General features: G+C 43.1%; 1 protein-coding gene across 1 annotated transcript; it reads right to left on the bottom strand.

Annotated features, from left to right (window-relative positions):
• Window positions 1–515: 515 nt before the first annotated feature.
• On the bottom strand, window positions 516–16,242 carry LOC137541124 (lysozyme C-1-like). Its single transcript, XM_068262275.1, has 4 exons — window positions 16,102–16,242; window positions 8,115–8,264; window positions 5,626–5,704; window positions 516–2,209 (listed from the first exon to the last, which is right to left on the bottom strand). Exons 1-4 carry the CDS (start codon window positions 16,235–16,237, stop codon window positions 2,146–2,148), a joined length of 429 nt encoding a protein of 142 aa, XP_068118376.1. The 5' UTR covers window positions 16,238–16,242; the 3' UTR covers window positions 516–2,145.
• Window positions 16,243–16,552: the final 310 nt, after the last annotated feature.

Here is a 16,552-nt window from a genome sequence, read left to right as displayed (position 1 = left end):
CTTGTAATTAGGGATGGATGCAAAACTGAAAAAGTGCACCTTTATTTCCAAATAAAATATTGGCGCCAAACATTGTGATAGGGACATCATTTAAACAGTTTTATAACCGGGACAAATGGGCAAATACCTTTCATGGGTTTTAATTACAGTAGCATGCATTATTTAAAAACTATAATGGGCGAAAACTGAAAACTAATAATTTTTCCCCACATTTTTTTCCTATTTTCTCATTAAAACACATTTAGAATAAAATAATTCTTGGCATAATGAAAGCCTAATTGGTGGCAAAATAAAACAAGATATAGTTCATTTCATTGTGATAAGTAATAATAAAGTTATAGACGAATAAATGGAAGGAGCGCTGAAAGGTGAAAATTGCTCTGGTGTTCAAGGGGTAAAACCCCTCAGTGGTGAAGTGGTTAAGGACCACTCCAGCAAAAAAAGTAAGCACTTAAATTCTGACAGAACTGACAGGTTTTGGACTAGCCCATCTCCTCATCTGGGATCCTCAGGGTTTTATTTGTTTTCTAATGCATTTCCTGAATGGCAGTTGCGAAGTCCAACTGCTAAAATGGTGTGCAAGTGAGTAGGGTGGCTGGCTGGTATCTTACTATTTTGGCAGTTAAACTGCTGTTCAGGAAACACTTTTGAAAACAAAGGAAACCCTGAGAATTCCCCATGAGGAGATGGACTAGTCCAAAACCTGTCAGTTCTGTCAGACTTAAACTGCTTACTTTTTTCGCTGAAGTGGTCCTTTAATGGCTGAGTTCTCAAACTTGGCACAGTTGGTCACTGGGTGACTGGAATTAATATTCAGAAAAGTGGGTGGACGGTCACTGGGTGACTGGAATTAATATTCAGAAAAGTGGGTGGAGCCTACAACAACTAATCAAAACTCATCTATTGATTTTCAAGGGGAATATTTAAATCACTGCTATTCTTACACTGTGAATGACAGAGGCCTCAAACCTGCTCCTTGGGCGACTGGGGCTCAAATTCATAAAAGGAGGCAGAGCCACAAACAGCCTATCAAATGTGTTTCATTTTAATGGGAAAATGTACACTATTGATGCCACGGACCCCAAAGCTCACAAACTTGGTCATTGAGTAACTGTGTGTCAAGGTCAGTAAAAGTGGGCGGAGCAAACTACCAAATACATACAGGTCATCAGCTAGTTGTTTTATGTAAATAGTGCTTCATGTCTGGGTATTTTTGTTAATACTTTCATTCATTTCACAGTGGGTTGTTACAGCGCTACGTAACAGAGGTATTTTATTGCTGAAAGTCGCACCTCAATAGTAAGTCGATGTCCCATTCAGAGTGCATCTGGTGTGATGTGACTTAACGCCCGTGTTAACTATGGCAGTGAAGCATACTTTTCATTGGCTGTTTGCGATGCAGCGGTCTCATAATGTGCGACGTTACTTTTCTGTTCTGTTGCTTTCCTGTTTTTACAACTCCCACTGTGAACCTAGCCCAATTCTATTCTCACATAAACATTTTCTGAATGCAGCCGTAATAATGATAATAATAATAATATTCAATGTTTACTACCGTATATCCTTAAATTTAAGTCGACCTTGTCTATAAGTCGACTCCAATATTTGACCCTCTTAAGCTAGTATGTTTTATTGACTCCAGTATAAGTCTACACAGAAAAATTAATGGCTGCACTTGGGGAACAGGAGGGGTTAATGACTGCACTGCATACAGTATTGCAGTCATTGGCCCCACCCCGTCCCATCCCTTCCCATCCCTTCCAGAATCCGAGATGGGGATATTTGTAAAACAAAAATGCTACCTGATCAGTGGGGCTAGCCGGATCAGGTAGCGGCAATCCCCGTCACTCTAGGGTCATGACGCTGGAAGCTGTGCTCTGTGTGTCAGAGCAGAGTGCGCCTTTCCTTGTTAATTGTTATGGCCAGGACTTTCAGACTTGTGTTTTCTTGGCCTTTCCTTTATCATCCATTATCAAGAAAGTGTCACTTAAAACTGGGTAAATTGCTGAAGATGGGAATGCCTCTGATAGTTCATACATTACTCAGTGTTGCTCGTGACTTGTGTATAAGTCGACCCTTATGCTTTTCACCCCAAAGTTTCTAGATTTATAGTCGAGTATATATAGTTTTATGCCCAGGAAGTACTCAGTAACAATTTTTGCTGTATCCAGTTAGATCGTTCCCTTCACAATACTTTTTCCAAGGTTCCCTGCAAATAAGCATTAAACAGCAAGGCATTAATGGGACAGAACTAAAGCAACCAATGCATTTATAGATAGAATTACAAAACAAAAATGGAGCTTCGTTTATAAAGGCTAGTACTAGTCAATAAGGCCTGTGATGCCCATAGTAACCAGTCAGGCACCAGTTTTAGTTGCCAGTATCTGACTGGATAATGGGCTATACATCTCAAAATATTAATCAGCTGCACCTGGGAGTAGTGCAATAAATGCCAATTTATTGAACTATATAATATGCTACAAGCAATATCCCAATTCAATACACAATATCTGTCATGATCTACATAATGCATCCAATATCCTAGAGAAATGTGCGATGGCACTAGACCATTTTGACAGTGGAAACTTCCTCAAGCACAAGACAGAGCCAAAGTAATGGTGGTCATGTTAAATGCAGTACGTGCCGGAGCAGAATATGCATCAGTAGAAATAATCAATTGTCCTCTAAAAATGTATTTTGTATGGTCCAGAAACTACCAGATCAACTTTTCCGGTTATCAATTTGTTGTACTTCTCTGATTAAAGAGGCACCCAAACTCTTGACTGCTACAGACTTGGGCACACTTTATTGACCCAAGGAAGCGGGTCAGTACTCATGAGATGCATTCATTAAAATGTGTATCTAACCAAGTGGTTTGTTCATTGATGGAGGTAAGATCAATTTACTCCTATACTTTTATTTAGAGCTCGAAATATTTTTTGGTAACTACTCTGATTGGGCAGTCATGACCTTCTCTCTCTGTCTCGTTTTGTTTCCAATATAGGCTGCTCATGGCCAACCATTCAGAAAAACACAAATTGATCACCTGGTAAGTCAGTCAGTTGCTTCTACATGTATTCTCCTTGGAGGAGAATTCATCATCAGTAAGACATCACAATATTTTGTAATATTTTTGAGTGATGCTGTACCATGGAATCGCAGTTCTCAGCTTGCCAAGCCCAAAACTGTCTTAGTAACATCTTTATATCATTTTTAACACACTGATTTGCACATTTATTTCTCAAAACTTATTTCAGGTATTATTTTGCCATATTTCAATTAACCGGTATATGTGAGGGAGCAGGCTGGTGTAGTACTTTATTTTCTGGTTGAACTTGATGAACGTATGTCTTTTTTTCAACTCTAATAACTCTGTAACTATGTAACACCTAATTTATCTCTCATTGGGGTTGAATTATCTGCCCTTGCATATCTTGACTGCCTTTTTGCTGTTGGCTTAAAAGGCATTATATTGACTATGTGTAAAAATATCACCTAGGAGAAAAAGCTAATCGTATATGGGCCCTAGTGCGTCTCTTCTCCTCATTTGATTGGTAACGTTAATTGAGCAGGGGCTCTCATGAATTGACTATCTTTGAGATGAAAAATAAGTTCAAATTCCAAAAACTGAATCCCTGTACTGCGTCCCTCTTTGTCCCCCATCTTCTGTCTCTCACCTGACCCAAGGGCACCTACGTGATAAGCAGCCTCTCCTCTCCCTCACTGTACCCTTGGATTTTCCTGATCTCATCATAACATGCAACTGGCAATAGGGAAACAGAAAGGAAAAGGAGAGGACTCTGATAGCCGCAAGCAACATCTGATCAGGTGGATTCCACTGCTATTCATTGTGCACCGGGGTGGAGGAAGAGTGGAGACTACAGGGACAAAAACATAGACACAGTGGAACATACAAGAGGGGGGGGGGGTCAAAAATGAGAACACACAGGGACATAGGGTGTCATCCAAGGACCTTGTGCGATTGGTAAGATGCGCTATCTGTCCCAGGAGAGGACGTCAGCATGTGTGCTCCTAATCCCTAGATAGGTTTGATGCAATGAATGTTTGCATGTCTGCACTATGCACGTTACAGGGCCAGAGTTAGGACTCCTATGTTTACCTGGGTACTTCTGCGCAGTATAGGTGACTAAGCATAAGAATGCATTCTTCTGTGAACTAAGACCCCGGCTTTTAACTTAGCTTTAGGGATAACAGTTGTGCCTGGATGAGTGAATCTGTGAATGCATTTGTTTGAACATTTGCATGTGAGAGTGCGAAGGGTTAATAGATTTTTGCTGTTTTCTGTCCACACCCCCTTCAGCACCTCCCTTTCCTTAATAACTTATTTAATGTCCTAACTAGAGGCGATGTGCCTGGATATATGTTTTTTCTTGTTACTGACCCCTGTGGCTAGGATCTAATCCAGTGCACTCCCTCCTTCCCCTGTATGTGTTTGTCAGCATGCAGACAGCTTATGCTGGTGTATGCGCATGGTGCACATGGACATATAACGCTAGCTCCCTTGTGCGATTGGTCAGATGGACTGTCTGTCCCAGGAGAGGACGTCAGCATGTGTGCTCCTAATCCATTGATAGGTTTGATGCAATGAATGTTTGCATGTCTGCACTATGCATGTTACAGGGCCAGAGTTAGGACACCTATGTTTACCTGGGTACTTCTACGCAGTGTAGGTGACTAAGCATAAGAATGCATTCTTCTGTGAACTAAGACCCCGGCTTTTAACTTAGCTGTAGGGATAACAGTTGTGCCTAGATGAGTGAATCTGTGAATGCATTTGTTTGAACATTTGCATGTGAGAGTGCGAAGGGTTAATAGATTTTTGTAGTTCTGTTTAGGTGGCACTGCCTATTTATGTTATGTGTTGCATTTTATTTTTTTTTGTATTGATGGAGGGGGGGGGGGGGGCATCATTCAACATTTTGCTGGGCAGCCCTGCTTAGACCGCTTTTAAGTTCATGTGAATTTGGCGCTACCCATGACCACACCCACATTCTGGTGTGTGGCCACACCCATTTTCCGACTGGAGGGAGGGATCAGCATGCCAATGGTGAGTATAGGTTAGCCATGCTTAATTACCCCAGTATAGGTTTTAGGCCTATAGGAATTAGGAATGCCCCCGCACTGTTCTGCCCCGCCGGCTCCATGTGGGCTTCCCTAGGACTGATAGATGCAAGTTGGCACATTGTGGGTAGCTCAAATCGCTACCCACAGTGTGCTGACAGGCATCCATCAGTCCTAGGGAAGCGCACAGAAGCAAAAAAAAATAACTGAGCTGGTGGCGCAGAGCACCTATAAAGCTCCCGGACTGCATGGATGAGCCTGACTCGTCCTAAACGCTTTCAGCAGCTTTTAGCAGGATGAGTCAGGCTCGTCCTTACTCAAGGAAGGTTAAATATCTATGGTGAAACCATTTTCTTTTTTTGTTTTGTATTAGTTTTTTTTAGACACAATTCTCCACTCAAAAAAGTGTACACTGGTCTTTTAAAAAAAAAAATACATTAATTTTTATTTTTGAAAATGCTTGTAAAAATGTACACAAAAGAAAACATTCTACAGTTGTATTTTTTTTTATTTTTTTTTTAGGGTAATCTGTTGAACACTTACCAAGCTTCTATTCCGTTGGGATCATTCAGCATCCTCGCAAAGCAATTTATGTCATCTGAAATGTCGTCATCCAGCAAGGCTAAGTTGAAAAAAAAATGTTAATAGATAATTTTTGTGTGATACAATTTTTTCAAAAAGACCTTCTAGTTTTTGAGAAAATCGATTTTGACCATGGGAAAATTAAACGCCCGCAGACTTTAGCGGTTAAAAGCAAAGCCCCCTTAAAAGCTAGAAACCCCATATTTTTCAAGAAAGACCTTATACTTTTTGAGAAAAGAAAAAAAAGGTTAGTTGAGGGTGACACAGGTGAAGGCAGTGGGGAGAGACAGCGGGAGCCGGCAGCTATGCATCCTCACAGGATGTATTGTAAGCTATTCTAACCGGTTCATGAATGATCCGGTTCTTTTTAATGACTTGAATCGAATGAACCGGTTCGGAGACGATTCATTCGATTCAATTTATTAAAAAGAACCGGATAATTCATGAACCGGTTAGTATAGTTTAGAATGCGTCCTGTCTGGACGCATAGCTGCCGGCTCCCGCTGTCTCTTCCCCACCTTCCTTCACCTGTGTCACCCTCACCTAGCCTGACACCCAGTGCCAAGCTAGGTGAGGAGGCGGGGAGGACAGTGGGAGCCGGCAGCTATGCGTCCTATTCAGACGCATTCTCTGCTATGTGGGGGGCGGCAGAGGTCTTCAATCAACTTAATTGAAGAAGATAGCAAGATGAGAGGATAATGGTGTTGGACATTTCCGAGGATATTGGCGTGGGAACTTTTTTTTAAAGGTACTGGTAAGTATTTCTGGTTAATTAAGAACATTAAAGGACTTTTTTCATCGTGTTTTTATTTCATTTAACCCTTTGTGGAAATGGGTAAGGGGTACTTTGTACCCCTATACTCATTTCTCCGGGGAGGGGGGTGGGCATCTGGGGTCTTCTTCTTAAAAGGGACTCCCAGATGCCACCATGAAACCCCCAGGGAGTCGTCACCCCCACCTCCTCCTGGGGCACCTGAGGTGGGGAAGAGGACAAGGGCTCGGTGGATTGGACAAGGGCTCGGGGGGAGAGGGGAAGGTTTGGCTTCCCCTTTCCCTCGGAGACCCCCATACCATGGGCTATGCGGGCTGGTATAGCTCAGGGTGCGAAGCTCCATGGGGCTGGGGCTCCGCATTCTGGCTATCCCAGCATGCATGGGGGGGACAAGGGGTTACAGAGAGCTCGGTAAGGGGGAACCCACGTCATTTTTGGGGAGGAAATCACACTCTGAAATGACAAAAAAAAAGTAAAAAAAAAATGTAATTTTTTTTTTAAATATTGTTTCCCATAATCTTTTTAACATATCCTGCAAATTTGGTGTTGCTGGGATGTAAGGGGCCTTTGCTATTAACTGCTAAAGTCGGCGGGAATTGTTTCCCTAAGAAGTGTCATTTATGCAGTTTGCTTTGAAAAAAAGTGTAAGGTCTTTTTGAAAAAAAAAAATTCCTCTTGTTCCCAGTGTTCTTCACATTCCCAGCTAATTTGATGTTTCTAGCTTTTAAGGGGGCTTTGCTATTAACCGCTAAAGTCGGCACCGACGGGCGTTTAATTTTCCCATGGTCAGAAGGAGAATTTTAAAATCGATTTTCTCAAAAACTATAAGTTCTTTTTGGAAAAATGTGTTTTCCTCTTGTAGTCACTGTCCCCCTCTACATACCCTGCAAATTCGGTGTTTCTACTGTGTAAGGGGACAATGCTATTAACCGCTAAAATCAGCTGGTGTTTAGTTTTCCCATGGTCAGAAGGAGAATTTTAAAATCAATTTTCTCAGAAATTATAAGGTCTTTTTGAAATGTAGTTTTTTCCTCTTGTAGTCACTGACACCCTCCAGGTGTTAGACCCCTTTGAAACATCTTTTCCATCACTTTTGTGGCAAGAAACAGTGTTTGTATTTTTCAAAGTTCGCCTGCCCATTGAAGTCTATTTCGGTTCGCCTGGTTCTCGCGAACAAAAACTTTTGCGGAAGTTCGCGTTCGAGGTTTGCAAACCCAAAATCGGAGGTTCGAGCCATCTCTACAGCTAAGACTCCTTAGAAATGCCCTGGATGACGTATAAAGCTGGCTGCTGCAATCACAGCTCTTATAGTTTACCTTGCCTTTATCAAAGTCCTCAGAATGCTGCCGACTAAGGCCTAACTAAACTGAACATTGACCAACCCTGCTCACAAATGATACTGATGAACAGGCAAGAAGACATGGGGACAGAAAGAGGCACATGGGGACTAAAAAGAGGCACAGGGGCCAGAAGGAGTAACAAGGGGGAGGGAGATGGTGGCACGAAGGGATGCACGGGGTGAGGAGGTGAAACCGGGACTGAATGAGGCACAAGGAGACAGGAGGCACAATGGGGACAGGAAGGAGGTACAGGGGGACAGAAGGCACAAAGGGGGTCAGAGGTAGCACAAGGGAAAAGAAAGCGGCAGAAAATTAACCTTGACAGGTAGATCTCTTACCTTGACATTTTACTCCACACATGTTCTTGCATCCCACTGTTTTCTCATCATCGCACCACCAAGAGGAGCTTATCTGGAAAAGGCCGTAGTCAGAGGGGCTAACTTGCATTGTTGTCTTAAATTCACTAGCATGAGCCACCAAACAAAGATCTGCAATAGAAGAACATACAGTATGTGAAACCACCAAGAAAGGGCAAAAGTAAAAAATAAAAAAGTGTACATACAAAACTGGTGCCAGGGAAATGTGGGTGCCAAAATTAGCCATTAGTACAATATCTGTAAAATTACCAGTATTCTACAATTATGCAGTGCTAATTCTGAAGGTAATATAGCTAAATCTTACCTATTCACACACAGAGCCCTCCCTCTGATGATAAACTCTAACCAATCCCCCTCCCCTAACCAACCTCCTACAGATGCCTAACCTCAATGACCAGGGTTGGATTTACCATAAGGCACTGTAGGCCTGTGTTTACAGGCGCCTGATGATAAAAAGGCGGCTTAAGGTGCGTACAGACATTATTATTATTATTATTATTATTTAGTATTTATATAGCGCCGACATATTACGCAACGCTGTACAGTATATATATATATATATATATCTTGTCACTAACTGTCCCTCAAAGGAGCTCACAATCTAATCCCTACCATTGCCATATGTCTATATTATGTAGTGTAAGTACTGTAGTCTAGGGCCAATTTTTTAGAGGGAGCCAATTAACTTATCTGTATGTTTTTGGAATGTGGGAGGAAACCGGAGTGCCCGGAGGAAACCCACTCAGACACGGAGAGAACATACAAACTCTTTGCAGATAGTGCCCTGGCTGGGATTTGAACCAGGGACCCAGCGCTGCAAGGCGAGAGAGCTAACCACTACGCCACTGTGCTGCCGACATGCGACTATAGTCGTTTAAAACGATCGTTACCGACGGCATTGCCCGACGATCATTCGTAAAAAGTGCACGAACGATCATTAAAACGACCGACCAACGAGATATGTCGTTGGTAAAGACCGATCCATTCTGCCAGATCTTTTCCAACGACCATCGTTCAAAAAGTAATGTCTGTACAACGATCGGTCGTTGATCGTTCGTTCTCAAAGCTTTGCACGTGCTCAAACAGTTCTTTTTGACACTTGTGTTTGAAATCATTTTATACATCATGTTGCGCACGCAACGCTCGTTCCAAGATCGTTCGCACACGAACGATGTTCAAAGTAGCCTTTCTTCAAACGATCATCGGCCGATACCTCCTTTAACATCGTTCGTCATCCAGAACGAACGATCGTTATCGTATGTCTGTACGTACGTACTCTTACTCCCTTTCCCGAGTGCCTCCCTCTCTCCTTCCCTATGCAGAGTCCTGATGAGAGTTTATATGAGAGGTTATTCCCTGCTCTCTGTATTGCACTGCTGAGATCTCACTACAGTCAGGGGCATCTCCAGCTACTTAAAGCGGTCTAACACCCAGCATTTCAACTTTGCTTTAAAAGATTGCTTACAGCTTAGAAACTATTATGCCAGATTTTTTTTTTAAGCAGAAATTCACTGAATGGGTTAAACATGACATTTTAGTGTTGCATTTAGCTAGAAATCCAAATCCGTGCTGAGGTTTAGATACAAATGTATCATGTTTGTAATGTAAATAAACAAAAGCCTCTCGGAGCACAGAGGACTTCCCAGACAGGCTTTTCAGAGGTTTATTTGCATTCCAAACATGATACATTTGTATCTAAACCTCAGCACAGGACGCTGATTTCTAGCTAAATGCAGCACTAAAATGTCATGTTTAACCCATTCAGTGAATTTCTGCTTAAAATAAAAATCTGGCATAATAGTTTCTAAGCTGTAATCAATCTATTAAAGCAAAGTTGAACTGCTGGGTGTTAGACCGCTTAAATACTGAGGTTCTTCTAGCTACCTAATACTTGGGGGCGCATATAGCTACTTAATATTGAGGGTACATATGGCTACCAAATTCTAAGGGGCACCTGTAGCTACCTACAGGGAGAAGTGACAGCTGGGCAAGCTAGCACGCCTGTGGTGCAGTTCGGCAGGTGTTTGTAGGTTCATGTAGGGCGAAGTCTATGGTGCCAGAACATCTGTGCCTATAGGCTCCTGTGGATTCAATTCGGGCCCGTCAATGACCCATAACCGCCCCCACCAAGACCACGAAGGGCACCAACGGGAGGCAAGGGAAGGGGTGTGAACATTGGGAGGGGGGCAAAGTTTTGCTGGGGGTCCTATGAATTGCAGTTATGCAATCCATTTAGGGAAATCAAATGGAATTCTTTCCTGCCTACTAATGTTGTTTGCATTCCGGTTTCCTTATTCAGAAACCTGGATAATGCCGTCCAAAGCAGTTCAGCACCATTATATTTGGCGTCACAGAGTTGTGTTCCATGTTGCACTTGACATTACTCCTGAGCAGGGCGGTTTCTAGCCTTTTTTGTCAATCCAAGCAAAAAGTCACATGTTAATCTCCCCCTACCCCCCCCCCCCCCCCTCCTTCAAAAAGGCAAACACACTAGAGAAGATGAACAACCCACTGATCGCATTTCATTGCACAGTCCCTTCCTGCACTATCCCAGCTTAGAGTGTAAATGCAGCGTATAGCTCAGCAGAAGCTGTGCTCTTACCTCTCCGGTGGAGTGCACTGCAGTGCTTCCACCTGTCTGCTCACCGCATGGCCTAGTGATGGGCAGGTGGTACAGAGGGACACAGTGGAGGCTGCCTGCAACTTACACTAAACAGACCTTGTTATGTCTGCTGTCCAGGGACCTGCGACACTGCTGCTCCTCAGGATACTGAACTGCATGCTGCTGCACACAAACCCAGCAGAAGCAGGTGATAATATGCCAGTTGGGTGGGGCTTAGTCATGGGGTGGGTCTTAGTGGGGGTGGGGCTATCCCAGCATGCATGGGGGGGACAAGGGGTTACAGAGAGCTCGGTAAGGGGAAACCCACGTCATTTTTGGGGGGGAAATCACACTCTGAAATGACAAAAAAAGTAAAAAAAATTGTAATTTTTAAAAAAATATTGTTTCCCATAATCTTTTTAACATATCCTGCAAATTTGGTGTTGCTAGGATGTAAGGGACCTTTGCTATTAACTGCTAAAGTCGGCGGGAATTGTTTCCCTAAGAAGTGTCATTTATGCAGTTTGCTTTGGAAAAAAGTGTAAGGTCTTTTGGAAAAAAAAAAAATTCCTCTTGTTCCCAGTGTTGTTCTTAACATTCCCAGCTAATTTGATGTTACTAGCTTTTAAGGGGGCTTTGCTATTAACCTCTAAAGTCGGCACCGACAGGCGTTTAATTTTCTCATGGTCAGAAGGAGAATTTTAAAATCTATTTGTTCAAAAACTATAAGTTCTTTTTGAAAAATTTTGTTTTCCTCTTGTAGTCACTGTCCCCCTCTACATACCCTGCACATTTGGTGTTTCTACTGTGTAAGGGGACAATGCTATTAACAGCTAAAATCAGCGGGTGTTTAGTTTTCCCATGGTCAGAAGGAGAATTTTAAAATCAATTTTCTCAGAAATTATAAGGTCTTTTTGAAATTTTGTTTTTTCCTCTTGTAGTCACTGACACCCTCCAGGTGTTAGACCCCTTGAAACATCTTTTCCATCACTTTTGTGGCCAGAAACAGTGTTTGTATTTTTCAAAGTTCGCCTGCCCATTGAAGTCTATTTCGGTTCGCCTGGTTCACGCGAACACAAACTTTTGCGGAAGTTCGCGTTCGAGGTTCGCGAACCCAAAATTGGAGGTTCGAGCCATCTCTACAGCTAAAACTCCTTAAATCCCAGTTTAGAGTGTAAATGCAGCGTATAGCTCAGCAGAAGCTGTGCTCTTACCTCTCCGGTGGAGTGCACTGCAGTGCTTCCACCTGTCTGCTCACCGCATGGCCTAGTGATGGGCAGGTGGTACAGAGGGACACAGTGGAGGCTGCCTGCAACTTACACTAAACAGACCTTGTTATGCCTGCTGTCCATGGACCTGCGACACTGCTGCTCCTCAGGACACTGAACTGCATGCTGCTGCACACAAACACAGCAGAAGCAGGTGATAATATGCCAGTTGGGTGGGGCTTAGTCACGGGGTGGGTCTTAGTGGGGGTGGGGCTTATTCCAAGGGAATGGTGCCACACCAGGGCCCATGGCACCCCAGACCATGGCCTGGAATGCCTTTGCCTAAAAATGACTTTGCTCCTGTGCTTCCTCCATCAGGCTTGGAAGGAGGAATCATCGGACTTATTCGGAAACCCGAATTCAAACAACACTATTGCCTACCCTTCTGGGTTCCATAAACTAGAAAGCCTATGGTACACATATTCATTTTTTATTCTGCAATCCCTACTAAATTTTATACTATATACATATTATGTAAATTACATATTTTATATATATAAACATATTTTAAATATTTAAATTGATATATTGATTTATATATTGAGATCCCCATTTTAAAGAGAACCCGAGGTGGGTTTGAAGAATATTATCTGCATACAGAGGCTGGATCTGCCTATACAGCCCAGCCTCTGTTGCTATCCCAAACCCCCCTAAGGTCTCCCTGCACTCTGCAATTCCTCATAAATCACAGCCACGCTGCTGACAAACAGCTTCTCAGAGCTGGCTGTGTTTATCTCTATAGTGTCAGTCTGCTGCTGTCCCCGCCTCCTGCAGAGCTCCAGTCCCCGCCTGCATCCCTTCCCTCCCTGCTGATTGGAGGAAAGGGACGGGGGCAGGGACCGGAGCTATGCAGGAGACTGGGGAGCAGCTGAGACTGACACTACAGATGTAAACACAGCCTCACAGCATGGCTGTGATTTATGAGGGATTGCAGAGTGCAGGGGGACCTTAGTGGGGTTTGGGATAGCAACAGAGGCTGGGCTGTATAGGCAGATCCAGCCTCTGTATGCAGATAACATTCTTTAAACACACCTCGGGTTCTCTTTAAGCATAGGCCACATACACCAGTCAAGCCACTTGCTGTGGCCTGTTGGCATTAGTCAATGAGATACTAATAATTCTGGCCTGCACATTGTATGCAGTTTGGAACCAGGCCAATCAAATCACCAGGAAGTGCACCTGTTCAACCTCAAGCTCCAAGCTTCAATTTGCATTAAATGTGCATGCTGGAATTATTAGTATCTCATTGAACATATGTAGCTGCTCTTTCCCCTTTCTCTCCCACCTTACTCTTCTCCTCCCTTTCATCCTCAGAACCAGGGTTGCTCGTAAACTATGCCAGTGCGAATCTACGCGTCGTAGTCTGCAACTATGCATCGTAGTTAATAGACAAAGTTTAAAAACATCGCGTACGTATTTCCGCGTAGTCGTAGTCCCGCTATGCGAAGCTTCGCCTGCTACGCGTAGTTGACGTATGTATTGCGAAGTCAACTATGCGTGCGGTAACTGCGTCTATACGGATCATTGCGCATGCGCAGAAATACTATTGCCCTTCTATACGTATACAATTCCGCATTGGAAGGTGGAATGTACGCAAATATTCACCTATGCGCATAGTTAGTGGGTTATTGCAGAATTTTTCCCGCATAATGGCGTAAGTGTCCGCATACACTACACTTCGCACTACGCGAAGCTTCCGTATTTTAACGCGTAGTCTACGAAATGCAAACGTAGCGAAGCTTATGATTTCGTAGCCGTAGTTTGCAGAGCATAATTGCGTAGAACTACGCGTAGTTCGACGTTAGCGAAGTTGGTTAACTACGACCATCCCTACTCAGAACTTCCAGTTCCCTTCATCTTCAGCACTTCTATTTCCCTTATGCTTAAGCTTAAGCATTCCCTTTCATGAAGCTCTGGCTCACCCCTTCCTGAGACTAAACCTCCATTGCTCCACCTCTCCTGAGGTCAGGGCCACCCCTTCCTGAGAATACGACTCTCCTGAGGTCTGGCTCACCTCTTCCTGAGACTCCACATCCATTCCTTCTCCAGTCCTCTCCTGAGGTCAGGCCCACCCCTTCCTGAGACTACGACTCTCCTGAGGTCAGGCTCACCTCTTCCTGAGATTAAACCTCCATTGCTCCACCTCTCCTGAGGTCCGACTGAGCCCTTCCTGAGACTCCACCTCCATCGCTCCACCTCTCCTGAGGTCTGACCCAGCCCTTCCTGAGACTCCACCTCCGTCGCTCCACTTCTCCTGAGGTGCTGGCTCACCCCTTCCTGAGACTCCACCTCCATTGATCCACCTCTCCTGAGGTGCTGGCTCACCCCTTCTGAGACTCCACCTCCATTGCTCCTCCTTTCCTCCTGAGGTCAGGCCTACACCTTCCTGAGACTCCATCTCCATTGCTCCACCTCTCCTGAGGTGCTGGCTCGCCTCTTCTGAGAATCCACCTCCTGAGGTCTGGCTCACCCCTTTCTGAGGCTCCACCTCCCCTGAGGTGCTGGTTCACCTCTTCTGAGACTCCACCTCCATTGCTCCTCCTCTCCTAAGGTGCTGGCAAGTCACTGGAAGAACTAAAATATGTACATAACAATTTTATAAATGGCATGTTCTGGGGTGCTGCCTGTTATTGGGGGCTGGAATGTGGTGCAGTCTGTTACTTGGTTGCTGACTTTTACTGGTGATCTGTTATGGAGCAACTGATAGTTAATGGGATATTACTGTCATTGGATGCTGTCTACTACTCAACTGAAGTTTTCTGTTCCTTGCCTCAGTCATGGGGGTCTGCCTGTTACTGGGGTCTATCATGGGGAACTGGTCCTTCACTGAGACATTCTACCTAATTATGGTATTTTGGTGAAGTGCCTGCTTAATTTTGTTATTTTTAAGATATACTGCCTAGCTATTTAACAGAGATGTGTATGGTGTCCTATTTATAGATCACTCTGATGGTTTCTTAGCTCTCCAGAATTACACAGATTGAGTGAAATTTATATTTAAAATAACCATGCACCAACCATGTATTACTGCAATTAGAGGGGCACTATGGCGAAAAAAACTTAAAATGTAAAATTCATATTTACACCTCCATAAAGCATGTACATTTGTCCCAGAGTAAATACACTATTTTTTTACTGTCCATGTAGCTGTCACTTATAGTAGGCCCTTTATTAGACCAATTCGAAACCTTTTAACTGCAGTTTTTATTTAGTCTAGTCCATCTCCTCATGGGGTATTCTCAGAATTTCCATTACTTTTAAAAGCACTTCTTGAATGACAGTGACACAGTCCATCTGCTAGAATAATGTACACATGCAGGCAGCCTGGCTGGCATCATTGCATAGATACTTTCCAGGGAGGAAAGGGCTTTTGCAACAAAAAAACTTTGAGATTCCCCCATGAGGAGAAGGACTATTGCAATCCCTACCAACGAAATGATCAGAGAGGTCAGGTTATAATACCTATCATAAGTGACAGCTACACAGGAAGTAAAAAAAAAATGCAGTCCTTCTACTCTGGGACATGTTTTTTTTTTTAATTTTATTTGACTGAAGAGATTAAAAAAAACTCCATGATGTAGTGAATTGGTTGTGTAATATGGATAATTAATAGAACATTAGTAGAAAAGAAAATAGTGTCATATTTTTATGTCCAGGTATATAGCTTTTTTTTATAAAATTTCATCATTCTCTAATAATTGCAGTTTCCACATTACACTCAGCATTTTAAATTATTTCACAGAGCAGGCTAATGACCCCTTGAACTTTTCTATGCAGAAAAAACATTAGCAAAGAAGAAACAAGACAGTTGAGATAAGTGCTTCAAATGACAGTGCTGTCCAAGACTTTATAAAGTCGCGTAGCTCAAAGAAGCTCTTTTTGCATAGGTAACAGCTGATGTTTCTTTACTCTTCCTGTACTGGAAACAATATGAGACTCATATCTGTGCTGTTTATGTTTTATTTCTTAGCAGTACCACATATACAAATCATTATATCATAAGTTTATTTCCACTTCAGATTCCCTTTAAATAACAGTGGTTAAAGAAATCATAACATGAAGGGAACTCATCACTTACAGTCTTCAAGCGTGTAACCTCTAAAGCCATCTAAATTTGCATTCTCCAGATTATTGTAGAGGGTACAGACGTCATAAACCGTGCTGCTGACTCCCACGAAGAGCAGTGCGCACACACTGAGACTCTGCCACATCATGATGCTTTTTTGTCTGTGGCTTGACATGGCTTGAATTACCGGGTATTTATTGGACTGAGCAACCATAGGTGGAGTTCAAACTGGAATGACAGGCTGAGCCCATTTTCCTGTATATGTTACCTGGTACTTTTCCAAGTCTGTATAAGAAAGAAGCTTATTTACAGATGAACTGTAATAACGTATAGTAGAATGCAGTTAATTGTGAATTCTCACTTTCATGGTAATAATCCTGGTTTCAACACTTCTTGTATCTATATATTGCTGCATATTAACCACTGCAGCCTACAGTGTTGTTTCCCCTTATGCATCCGAGCA

This window comes from Hyperolius riggenbachi, chromosome 12, assembly GCF_040937935.1.
Source record: "Hyperolius riggenbachi isolate aHypRig1 chromosome 12, aHypRig1.pri, whole genome shotgun sequence".
In the NCBI taxonomy this organism is placed as follows: domain Eukaryota; kingdom Metazoa; phylum Chordata; class Amphibia; order Anura; family Hyperoliidae; genus Hyperolius; species Hyperolius riggenbachi.
This window is presented reverse-complemented; position numbering and strand designations above follow the sequence as displayed.